Source organism: Drosophila bipectinata, chromosome 2L, assembly GCF_030179905.1.
Source record: "Drosophila bipectinata strain 14024-0381.07 chromosome 2L, DbipHiC1v2, whole genome shotgun sequence".
NCBI classification, from domain to species: domain Eukaryota; kingdom Metazoa; phylum Arthropoda; class Insecta; order Diptera; family Drosophilidae; genus Drosophila; species Drosophila bipectinata.
The window spans coordinates 21,876,245-21,888,971 of record NC_091736.1 but is presented as its reverse complement, the minus strand read 5'-3'; the positions used below and the strand labels follow the sequence as shown (position 1 = coordinate 21,888,971).

Below are 12,727 nucleotides of genomic sequence, written 5' to 3'. Positions count from 1 at the left end.
GGATACGCTGAACTGAACGATCGGAAATAACCCAACTTTGATATTTTTGAAGATGAAAACTTAAAACTTTCCTCTACATTTTTTTATAAAAAATTGATTTTATAATAAAATTATAAACTCATAGGCATATGCCAACAGTATCTAATATTTGCAAGTTATATCAAATCATAGCTACAACAGTCAGCTCCGCCCGAAAAAAGGTAAATCAATAAAAAAAAAAAAAAACGTAAGTCTTTCTCACATAAATTGTATCATTATTAAATTTAATGCATTTTAAAATTAACTATCTATGTACTCGTATAAGTACATTAAAAAAACTGACTCTTGGAATAGTTTGGAAAAGCCGTGTAGGAATAGTTTTTAATGAGTAATTTTATATATCTATATTGATTTTTTTTGCAGGTTCGTCACCGATATTCTACAAGTGCCAACTTTTTATACTATATTAACTTTATAGGGTATCTCACAGCTTGCACCTTATACATACTTCAATTTTTTCTTGTTTTCTTTTTTGGTGATGGGTAAGTTTTGCCTGAAGCTACAGGTTATGGTGATTGCTGGTGCTCTGAGTTTTGTCCTCTGAGCTTGTGGCACTTTGTCTGCGTTTCGCCCCCTCAATTTTTGCTGATTGTTGTGCTTTGGAGCAGTTTCCATCAAAAATACATCACTGATGACTTCCCCTCCCAGCCACTCCCAATCGTGCCTCGCAAAATGATGGTGACACGGCGGCTAAACCAAGAAGACTTCACTTTCTCCGGCAATTAGTCGAGGTCAAAGTTAGTTGCATGTTGCATGCAATGTCTTAGAGCATAAGAGGCATTGGCGAAATTTAATTTCTAACTAATTGTTTGTCGGGCTAAGTACAAGAGGGATAAGGCCATGTTGCCGGAGGCGTTCATGCATTTGGCAGGAGCCGCCACTCGTCCCACCCCACACCGTCCTGCGAGGACAGGATAAGGCTTGTGGGGATGTGTGACACGTAGAAACCGCGACTCAACTGCCAGTTGCTAGTTGGTTTTCCCCGCTTTCTGCAACTGGCATTGCAACGTATTCCCAGACAATGCTCTGACAGCGGGGGCATGCGGCTTTACTGTACCGCCTCCCCCAATACTCTTCCCTCCAAAGCCGTTTTTCTCTCCCGGGCAGCCGCAGAAACGTGTTTGTGTGCGTTGCATTGATTTTATGGGCTTGCACACATTTTATCACCATAACTTTGTTGGGTCCTTTGATTGCGGCTTACAATGCGTCTGATACAATAATTCTGCAGCGTGTCCGATTGCGGTTAGTCGCAGTGACCACTGCAAGTGCGTGTATTAAAACTTCACTTACAACTTACAAAGATGCCTTAGCGATTCATAATCAATTATTCTTAATGCACAAGAGCAGTTAAACGAAAAACTAGAAGAATTCATCTTCAAAATGGAACCCACTTATCATACTGCATGAAACGTTATGGAAATACGTGGGGTGCCATGGGGTCTTGGGCTATGAATAACCATTAGGGATCTAATTATAATACTATTTACAATATCAATGATCCATTTCCATCTTTTCCATAAAACAACTTTTTTGTCACAATTTTTAAAATATACATTTCTTATCCCAAATACAGGAAAAAATACATATGACATACATACATTGCGCATAGATATGTAGTTTGTAGAAATCCTTGAAGTACCTCAAACATTTAAAGGAATTAATTTGTTGCCATAGATGTGAACAAATTCTGCAAATTAAGTTGCGAATTGAATATCCTAGTTTTATTATTTTAAGGTCCTTTCCCCGAGCCCACTTTCCCCCAATATTTTCACTCGATTTGTAAAAAAAAATTAGATGGACAATACAAAGTAATAGAAGAGCAAAGAAGGGCAAATTTGTTTTTGATAGAAAGTCATGTCAAAAACAATGTCCCAACTTTTGTGTCATCCTTTTTTATGTTTTTATCGAGTATGCGGCAAGGAAAAAAGACGAGGCTGAAGGGCGGAGGGCACTTGAAAATTGCGCCACAGACCCGTTGAGTTCGAGTTGACCCTAATCAAAAGCTAACTAAAAACTTTTCTTTTTACTTTAGTTTTTGTGCCGACTCTCCTGCTTTTGCGCCCCCACATAGATAAAACATACATACATCTATACCTTTATGTGGGAGTATCTGGTCCGCTTCCGAACTTGTATCTGTGTTTCTCTGTGTGCTGCTTTGTTGTTTTTGTGTCTTTTGGCCAAAGTGGAAAATAAATGGTTCCACAGGATGACCATTTGCGTGATGTGCATGTGTGTCGTGTCTCTTCTCCCGTGTTTGGTCAAAAAGTTGAAAAGCCGAGCGTCACTTTTTTGCACAATCCGAAACACCAAAAACAACAATCACAACTACATCAGCTGTGGCCAATACAAAAGTCAAAAAGAAAGTCAAAACAAAAAAAAGTCAAAAAAATCCAATAGAAATTTAAACAGTTTGACGCATTAAATACTCATTGACCAAGCTGCCAGCAAGGATTTTGGGAGAGAGTTAGGCTCTAGTTCGGTTCTACCAACAACCCACTGACTGAAACGATAGGAAATTTCAATGAGAAAACGTTGAATCACTGGATTACCTTTGAAATTGTCTATTCTTACTAAAAAATGATTTTTTGTCTTATGAGAATATTGCAAAAATTATTGTTGCCAATTCGCTAGATTAAAAATAAATGAATCAAATAATCAGGTTATTTATATCTTATAATATAAACAAAGTATTTACCCACAAGCGAAGAGTCGGAGGCTTCAGCTGACACTATCTAGAAGTTGTACCCAATAATAACATTTTTTCAGAATTTTCATTTTCTAGCTTGTGAGCCAAAATGTAGGCAGAAGCACACGCCAGGTATACAACTAAGTATGCACAAATCTGCTAAATGTTGGGATTTGCCGGGTCCACTCGGGTCTTTCGAATCCATATTTAATTATGAATTTGAAATGAGAGCCCTCTCCCACTTGTCGGCTTAGTTAACCCTTTACTTGACTGCTTAGACATAATTTGAATTCGGTGCTCATCCCGGGCATAGTCGTCATCAAAACCATCATCCAGGTTGTTTTCGTGTGGGGCAGGCAGTGTCAGAAATGCCACTTCATCAGTCGGCATCGATGTTGCCCCACCGAAGTGGGCCCTCCGACTATGGTCCGCGCCACCTCATTTCCACCCGCCTCTTGTCTATAGCTGCACTCAAAAAAAGCTATTTAAAATGGTAATTGTTATAATAATCTCTTAAGTTTATTCTATATATCCTGAGTAGTTTTATCTTACATTTTAGACAACATTTAAAAGTCCAACGCAAAAATAACACAGTTGTCTAATTAAAAAAAATGTTATTATGTAATTGATTATTTATTTATTTAAAGAAGAACTTATTTTTTTAGATTTATAATATGTTATATTTAAACTGGGAATATGTATAAATGCTCAATGAAAATACATATTTTTCGCAGTGCAGTCTGTTGATTTCTAGCCTTCGGTCCTGGCCCAATCGGTTATGTTTCCGGGATTGAGTAAAGTGGTGGTGGAGGTTTGGCAGAGGGTCTGTGTGTTTTTGGGTTACTCCCATTGTTTCAACTCCCGACAGGCTGTGGCGCCCGAAGGCTCCAAAGGGCTTCCCAGATTTCGTCGGACGTGTGCGTCGGTGTGGTTTTGGCGAATATACTCGAGGGGCATCTGCTTGGCTTAGCGCTAAATGTGTGCCTACCCAACCCCTTGCCGCCCATAGGAGCACACTCGGCCTACCTGCCCACACACCTGTCATATCTGTGAGCCGGCCGTGTGTCATTGTGTGTGTGCTGCTGATGGAATTTTAATTAAATACTTGGGTGTCTATGTTAATTTATATGCGCATATGCTTAGCCAGTCAGGCAGCCAGCTTGGCTCCCTGTTCTGCGCCCTGTTCTGGGCCCTGTTCTGGGCAATTCCATTTCTCATTTCCCACTCTCCGTTCTCCACTCCATTCTCCATTTTCCACATTGATGTGACGACGATGGCAAGACTCACCTTTGAAGTGGCTGCGCATGTTTGTGATTAAGGGCTTTTAGGCCGCGCGGGGCAGGTTTCTTTTCGAGCCCTCTAACTGGGTTTCATTGTTTAAAATTTAATTATAATTTAATGCTTAGTAAGCACTATTTCTCGCATGAAGATGTCTGCCAGCCTTTGGAACCCCTTCTGGTTGCTGCGGTTTTCGCATCGGGTAGGTGATTCTTGGCTGTTTTTTGCCAAAGCCACTTGATATAATATAATCACGTCTGTCCGTCTGGCCGTCCGCCCGGGTGTCCGTGTCCTTCTATGTGTCTGTACCGTTAGGTTCCAGCCCACTAACTCAATTCTGTCTATGCTTCTGTTTTTGATACCCCCTCGAGTTCCCCAGTCTTTTGTCTGTGCCCGTCACCTGTTTTGGATTTCAGGACTCAAAGAAGCCTCTATGGAAATTATTTCTGCGTGGGGTTTGGCTTTTTGAAGCTTGGCAAGCAACAGATTGCTGTGTTCCCAGAGATAAGAATTACCTTGAATAGGGTACTTCCAAAAAAAATAATTTACAGGAAGCTCATAAAAACCAATAAAAAAGGAAACTTTTTTACCATATCTACGACTACCAATCCGAAGCCTAATAAGTCTCTTTATAAAAACCATTATTATCCATTAAAAATTTATCGGTACTATTTTAAAACGAAACAATTTTTTTAAACATATAATTTTTAAAAATATATTGACATTTTATCTTAGTAGTTCCCCCGCTTTTATATACATTTCTTTAAATCGCAATAAGTAAGTCCTCATGATAAGGGGTCATCGAGTGCTACGTGTTGTCCCAGTTCAGACTGATTCTCTCCAGATTAGCCCTGCTAATGGCATGTCCTGGCTGAAGCTCCAAGGCCCTGTGATAGCACTCCACCGCTTCCTTCCGCAGGCCGCGCATTTGCAGTATGGCGCCCAAATTGGCGTGGGCGTGGGCGGCCAGTGGCTGCAAGGTCACCGCACGCCGATACCACAATTCCGCCTCCCCGAGGCGATTTAGGAGGCGGAGGGCGTCCCCCACCGAGGATTGTAGGGCGTCATCGTGTGGCGCCAGTTCGGCGGCTCTCAACCGCAGGGTAAGTGCCTCCTGATGGCGCTCCTGCTGTTCCAGAAAGTCAGCTGTTGGGGAAGAACACGCTTTAATTGGTTACTAAACTCGCTATGAATATATATGTAACACATGTATTCAATTAGGATGCTTTTAAAGATAAATTTAAATTGAAAATGGCAACGTTATTAATCAAAAACTAATAGTAGTTGTTTTCTATAAAAGTACAAAATCGCTAAAATCTTTACATTTTTCTTTACACGAAATGTTGTCTAACATCACAGCCAAGTACATATTATGTTCATTTTCCACAATTTGTATAATGCATAACCTTTCCTTACCATAATGGTGATGGGAACTGGGCTCCAGGGGCGCCAGCTGGAGTGCCCGTTTAAACCACATTTCTGCCTCCGCTATGCGACTACCCTGCGATCGAAATAATTTATTATTAAATTTTAATTTTGCCCAAGTCCGAGTATTTTTTCGCATACATTTCTAGCCAGCGTCTGGCCGTAGGTCACATAGGCGGCTCCCTGCCGCGGTTGCAGATGCAACGCCAATCGCTTCTGCCTCTCGGCCTGCTCCCAGTCTCCCAGCTCCGCGTAGATTTCGCCGAGACGCAGGTGCAGCTCGGCCTGCTGGCTTTGATGGAGCAATCTAAGCCCTCCTAAGGCTTCCTTCATCAGCCATGCAGCTTCTTTCAATCTGCCATCGGAGCGGAGCAGGGCTCCTAGATGCAGGTAGCAGGTGTAGCGGGCCATCTCGTGGGCCCCCCGATCCCGTACCTTCTGCCCCTCGAGGCGGGCCCCGGTCCGGAGGACTGAGATGGCTTCTGGCCGGCGGCCGTCTAGGGACGTGAGGGTGGAGCCCAGATTCAAGTAGGCCACGGCCATTTGGGGGCGAAGCGCAATGGCTTTGCGGTAGAAGGAAACAGCTGAGCTCAAGTTGTTCTGCTTCTGGTGGACAACGCCTCTGAAATGAACCATCCATGCATTGAAGAATTTATAATATTTATGAATATAGCTGTGGATTAAAAAAGGAAGTGCAGTTATGCACACTCTTTTTTAGAGAAAATATTTTATAATTCACATTTTTTTAAATTTTTGTATGGTCTTTAATTGTGTTACCAATTAAAGCAAGATGTAATCAAAAGGGTAAACGCTAATTAGTTTTAAACTTGATTCTCTGAAACTGGACTATTTTTTACAAAGAATGTTCCAAAAAAGCATGGGATTTGAAAAAAAATCAGTTTTCTCTCGAACAATGCACAGAAATTCTCAAAGAAATGCACTTCAAGGGACTCCTTTATACTTTTTTCCGGCTCTCGAAAGAATCATAAAACAAAATTTTAAAAAGTACTGAATGAAGGGAAAAAAAGAGTAACCCTAGTTACTTAACTCGAGGGTGCGTCTCTGATAGTGTTGGAAGTAAATTAGCTTTGTGTTTTCCTTTCCTGCGGTTTCCTAGGGCTAATTGCTTGTAAGGGCTAAAGCCGCGAATTCTTGAAAGGCTGACCTTCAAGTAGATTTTGGCTTGATTCATTTAATGAACGCAGGTCTCAGTCTCGAGAAGTGACTATGGGGATTTGGTGCTTGGCGTGTATTTATCTGGCCGAGTTGAAATAAGGAGTGCTGGGTGCTGGGTGGTGGGCCCACCTGTCCCAATACATGCATGCATCAACGGTGTCGTCTGGTGGTTATTCATGCATATTTTTAAGCCCGGATGTCTGGGCTTTCAATATAAACATATAGTTTTTGCTGCTCGTTTGCATGGATAGGTGCTTTTAAATGGCTGACGTCCGAAAAAACGGAATGTACCAAAACAGTGCAAAATAAACCTAAGCACAGATTGCTCCTGCCAGGATCAACGCCAACATCCTGACGGCAATAGCAACAAAAATTATCCAAACAAGCGGCGAGCTCTGAAAATTTTGTTGAGTGGCGACAAGGCTATAAAATCAACAGGAGGGTGGATTGTAAAGTCTTGGGATTTTGCCACAAAGCTATTTGCTGCCTGTTGTCGTTCGTGGGCATTTTTTGCTATTGGTCAAATTAATACATTTATATTTATATTATGCTTTACCTCAAGCCTTTCATATTTTTCTATTTGTGAATGAGAAATTACCGGACTAACGAAGTACAATCTGTTCATATTTACACTTTCTTTTGATACAATATCCATTTGTCCTTGACAACAGCTTCAGACTCCCTTGAGTCTTCAGGGATATACATGTAGGAACTTTTGTATAAACACTCGTGCGGATGCCGCAACATAGAATTCTAAATTTGTTTAAATTTTATTTTCGACATTTCATGTTGAAAATCCCTTGTTGCCCACAATTTCATTCCCATATCCACCCACTGCCTGCATTTGTATGCTGCACTTGGACCATCCCAGCTCGGAAAATAAAAATAAAAATAGAAATAAAAAGCGAATGCATGCGAATGGCAAGCGAACAACGGATGGATCTGCTCAACTGAATATTGAGTATTCTATTTTATACCATGCCATTCGAGTATGTATAGAGTGTTTTTGGGTTAAAAGAAAAACATGCCATGTTGTTCTATTTGTTCTGATGCTTTTCCTTTTTTTCTTTGAGCAGGTAAGCAAACAGCAAGCGCCAACCAGCCACCCCCAACCACCACCCTCCAGTCTCCGACTGATAACATCCATACAAAATAAGTGCAGGGTGAAAATAAAACGAGCATCGGGAGTGAAAAAGAGAAATCGAATTATACAGCTCAGTGATTTTTGGTTTTGGTGTTTGGCTGCCTGTTACTTTGACTTCCCACCGCCGCCACCACCTCTTGCCCCACCAACCAACACCAGCAACCACCAGGAACCACCGCCACTCAACTTATCCTTTGCTGTGGCATATTGCAGCTAAAAATCAGAGCAGCATCAGCAGGAGCATAACAAATCCATGACAGATGAGTGGCGCCCGGCTAGACTGCAGCTCAAAAAGGAGCAACAGGAGCCACGGGAGCTGCTAGTTCCGGGATGTGGCACGTGGCAGGATCTGGGAATCCGCAGCCGCAGGGCGCAAGGTGTTCGGCTGCAGATATGCCGGCTATTGATGGCTTTACGGGTAAATAATGTACAAACAGCTGCTTATCCACAACGTCCTGGCATGCCAGTGGGTGGTTGGATTGCTCGACTTCTTGGGTGAACAGCGGAGGGTGGTGGCTATGCTTCCAGGATTGAAGGGCGCCTGACATTGATTTTCGATTAGAAAACGGAAAATGCTATCCAGCAACAGCCATCACATTTTCACACAGCTTTGCAGGCTCTTAAAGCTTTCATAATGTACCTGAATTAGTTTCCTCCTGACTTTTAGATTTTATACACTGAGAATAATGATCTAGCTGTTCTAATAGTAAAGGCAAGTAGTTTATAGCCTTTAGTGAGTATACCTAGTGTATAGAACTTTGAAATAATATATGAAAGCTCTAGTAACCTTTTTGCTCTAAGTCGCTCAGCGAAAGCCCAAAAGTTTCTGTTTCAAAAGTCCAGAATGTAATGTTGATTTTTAAATATTTTTCGCAGCAGTTGCTAAGTCAGAAACCATGTAAAGGAGGCGGCTGCTGCATTGTGCAGGCGGGCGTGGAGTGGGAGTTGAGCAAAAATTCAATCAGACAACTTTTCGATAAGCTGCAAGGCAAAGGAGAGACAAGCTGATGCCGCGGGGTGTCGGGTAGGGGCAGGGGATGGTCGGGAAAGCGGGCGACAAAAGCGTTTTAAACTTTCACGGCCCTAAAATTAAATCTCTGCCTTGGCTTCCCACCAGCTCTGGAGTACGGACTTGGTCAGAGGCCAATGTGCCGACGGCCACTGAAGACCAGTTCGCTGCCTCTCGTCCCCCCACCCCCAGCTAGTCCACTCTGGCCAAAGCCCTTCTCGGGTATCGCTTTGAGCCCAGTTAATAAGCTGCAGGAGAGAAGCCTTAGCAGTTATGAAGTTCGCGCTCTGCTTTTATGTCATTGACATTATTTGAAATTTTATCTAAGCCGTCAACAGTAATATTTTCTTTCTGCTCCTCCTTCTTGGCTTACATTTCCGCAGATTTTCTTTTTTGTTTGCGGAGGACTTGTCCGAGGATTATAGAGGCTACTGTGCCGATGCTGGAGTCCTGAGGCCCTTAAAAGGGATAAGGGAGCCTAATAGGTGTGGTTACGGATATTTAGAGAGATTGAAATTTGTCGGAAATATTAATAAAATTAAAGCGCAATAGTTTTCTTTACCAGATCGCTTTGAAAACAAAGCCGCATTAAGTCTACAAATTTGGCATAAATCCTTTATAGAGCTTATTCCATTTTCTTAATCCTGTGCATTGGCTGTTACAAAAATTATACTTTATGTCAGCAATACTTTCGACAGTATTAATATAAATGCCGCACATAGTCCCATAATCCTTTTGTAAACCTATACAAACTATTTTGCCTTGCTGAGTTTAACGCAGGATTTTTTTACAAAAGTTCCCCAAACATTTAAATGAACCAAACCATAATACAGTGCGACAGTGATTTGGAACTTTTCAAGAGACCTAGTAGGAATTGTTCATTAGGTCGAGTATAGTATAAAACCGTGTTTGAAATTTTTCGAACACCCTCAAAATCTGGATTTATTTAGAAAAAACGGTTTTTCGGGACTTTTTTGCTCCTAAAAATTCCTAAGCGCGTAATTTTAAACCGATTTTAAAATTTTAGACGTTTTTTAATAGTTAAATGTTGTAGCTTTTGAAAAAAAAAAAATAGATCTTTAATTTATTTCAACAAAAAGGATACAATTTTTACGCAAGAAACTGCCATTTTTGAATTTTTGTCGTGTTTTTCCGACTTTGACGCCATTTCTTCGGTACGATTTCTAAGAAATAATATCATTTTTGATACATATCATTATTGTCTCGTTAATTCTGAATAAAACGAGACCGATTAGACCGAGACCGTAGTAAAATTGCCCTGACTTGTTTTGGGAAAAGCGTTATAACTTCAACAATTTTCATAATTTCCTAATGAAATCCCGCAAAAAAGTCCCGAAAAACCGTTTTTTCTAAATAAATCAAGATTTTGAGGGTGTTAGAAAATTTTCAAACACGGTTTTATACCATACTCGACTTAATGAACAATTCCTACTAGGTCTCTTCAAAAGTTCCTTCAATTTTTCTTTTTTTGTCGCACTGTGTAATGTTTCAAAAATATGGAAAGAAAGGAAAATGTCTTGGCCGCATTCTAAATATTTCATTAAATGCGGCTGTCCTTATTGATTATTAATTATTTTTATTGGATCCCGATGCACAGTCTCTTTTCCAGATATCTTCTCTGGCGGAAAGTTGGAGAAATGAGCGAGCGAGAAAGAACTTACGTACAATTTGCCAAGGCAGCAAAGCAAACGGATTCAATTCATACGCCTTTTTTTTTGGAGCGTAAAGCCTATTATGTCAAACACAATAATCAACAACAGGCAGCGAAGCACAGGGCGACAGAAGCAGCAGCGGCAAGAATAATGATAACAGGGCGTTGAGCAATGGCTGCCTGGCGCCGCTCGCAGCCCTTAAGAGGCGCAAAGGGTTGAACGAATGTGAGCGACCAGTAGTGGAAATGACGTCCTGCATATTTAAAAGGAGTTGAGCAGTTGAGCTGCCAAAGGGCTTTGATGCACAGTGGTTCGGATTGCATAAAAAATTTACAAGCTTCTACGAAGAGCTCCGAAAAAAATTAGCAAATCCAATGGAGAACCCCGTTATACGCCTAAAATGGGATTCTTCATTTTTAAATCTTTAAAGCCCCATAGTTCTGATTCGTTAAAGCCCATAGTGTACGACGTTAAGCGTTGGCATGTTTGCACTTCCCTCGTAAAGCTCAGCTTCCGCCTTCCCAACTGCAATCCTCTTCCTGCCAAGCTGCACCCAAATCCCCATGTGGAGAGCAAAGGGGAAGGGGTGGCGCAGGGCGAAAGCTTCGTCTGCTCGCAGCGTTCTCAGTTGGCGGTCGCCGTTAGCGTCGATGCAACGAGTAAATTGCACTATGACTGCTCAGAGCCGGATTGGCACTGAAAACAATGTTTGGGTCTCCAGCTCGCTACAAAAAATAAATGACTTAAAGTAAGAAAGAATAATCTAAATCCAACGCGTATGAACTCTCATATCAAAGGACTTCCAATCCTTCCAGTTTTAGAATTCGATTAAAAAAGGCTTCTAGGCGTGAGCGTATATCCTCAGGCCAAAATAAAATGGTCATTGGCCCTAGAGAATGACGGGGAAGCGCCAGATCTCGGCGGGGGATGAACGGGATGCCAACGATATACGTCAGCAGTTTTATTTTTCATATTGTTGTAGAAAGTAAGCAAAAATGTCAATTTCCCTTTGTTGTAGCATTTTCTAGTTTTGTTTCAGATTTTTTCCATTCCTATTCCTGGCAGTTCCAAGGATATTATAGTTGCATTGTCTTGTAGGACATTATGTATGTCGGGGCTTTTGTTTATTTATTGTGTTGGACAAATAAATGGCATTGGAATGCCAAGGAATGCAATTGTCTCAGCTGGTGCTTTATTGCCCTGATGTGCCCTGTTCATGTCTTGGCGTCCATGGCTAATTGAAAATAATACAGAAAGAACACAAATTATGATCCATTACCGAGTAAACGAATATCTTTGGAAACAAATATATTGCTGAAAGTCCAAACATGTTGGATTCTGATAAGCTTTAAAAAAAAGAGGACTGAAAAGTTTGGGGAACAGTATATTTTAGCAAACTGATGAATAATTTTTAATAAAATATTTTAAAGCTCTACAACTTCGATTATTCTTTGGGCCGAATCCAGAACATGTACACAAATATGGCCCAGTTAACAGAATACAATTCAATCAAGACATTTCCGAAGCTCCTTTAATTAGAAATAGCAGCCTCACTTACGACTCCATATACGTTTACTTTGTGTGGCCGGCTGCTCTCTAAGTATCTGGAGGAATCTGGGGTGCCTGGCCATTCAGTTTTGGCCTAATTAACACCATATCTGCAGGGGATTAGCATGCTGAATGCTCCTCGCATTCATTTGGGGCTTATTGTTTCAAAGGTTGCCCGCTCGCGCTCGGCCCAGTCCCGCCCTCTTATAAAGGTACCACAAAGGTGGTGCAACAAAAAACGAGTCAATGGCTGGTTGTGGGAGGAAAAAAAAGGACAAAGGGAGAAGTGCAACCAGCAGCTATTTGCTGTTGATGGCTGCCGAGTGCATGCAAATTGCCATCCAAAAGATGCAAAACATGTGCCCCGTGTGCTGGAGCTAAAGTTTCTGACCGAGTTGATTTGTATGCGCGATGTGTCTGGCCAGTCTTCACCCAAGTCCCCAGTACCATCCAACCCCACACACAGCCTTTCATTCTACCCTCCCCTTTAGTTGCTTTTTTTCTCAGATGTTGTCCAAACCGTTTTTGCTTGCAAACTAAAGAGCGAACACGACCAGAACAGAAGCATCTGCGGTTGGGCATTAAGAGAAGCTCCTTTACACGCCAACTGCCCCAATCCTCCAGCCCAAGCCCACACTCCACCCACCTCCAACCGCCCAAGGTCGCGACAGCCATTCATTTTGAGCTTTTGAATTTTGAAAAGGCTGCCAGCGAAAAACTGACATCATTTTGTGGATTCAGCTTTCATG

General features: G+C 41.6%; 1 protein-coding gene and 1 long non-coding RNA gene across 2 annotated transcripts in view; one reads left to right on the top strand and one right to left on the bottom strand.

The window, feature by feature from the left end:
- Positions 1-4,721: 4,721 nt before the first annotated feature.
- Positions 4,722-12,727, bottom strand: part of Tmtc1 (Transmembrane O-mannosyltransferase targeting cadherins 1) — a 53,255-nt gene continuing 45,249 nt past the window's right edge. Inside the window, exons 7-9 of the mRNA XM_017243979.3 lie at positions 5,570-6,050; positions 5,420-5,504; positions 4,722-5,149 (exon numbers count right to left, since the gene is read on the bottom strand). Coding sequence (XP_017099468.2) covers positions 4,812-5,149; positions 5,420-5,504; positions 5,570-6,050 — 904 coding nt within the window. The 3' untranslated portion in view covers positions 4,722-4,811. The remainder of the gene's footprint in view (positions 5,150-5,419; positions 5,505-5,569; positions 6,051-12,727) is intronic.
- On the top strand, positions 7,228-11,850 carry LOC138925794 (uncharacterized). Its single transcript, XR_011442005.1, has 5 exons — positions 7,228-7,593; positions 7,681-8,166; positions 10,376-11,178; positions 11,246-11,415; positions 11,470-11,850. It is a non-coding gene; the product is annotated as an uncharacterized lncRNA (long non-coding RNA).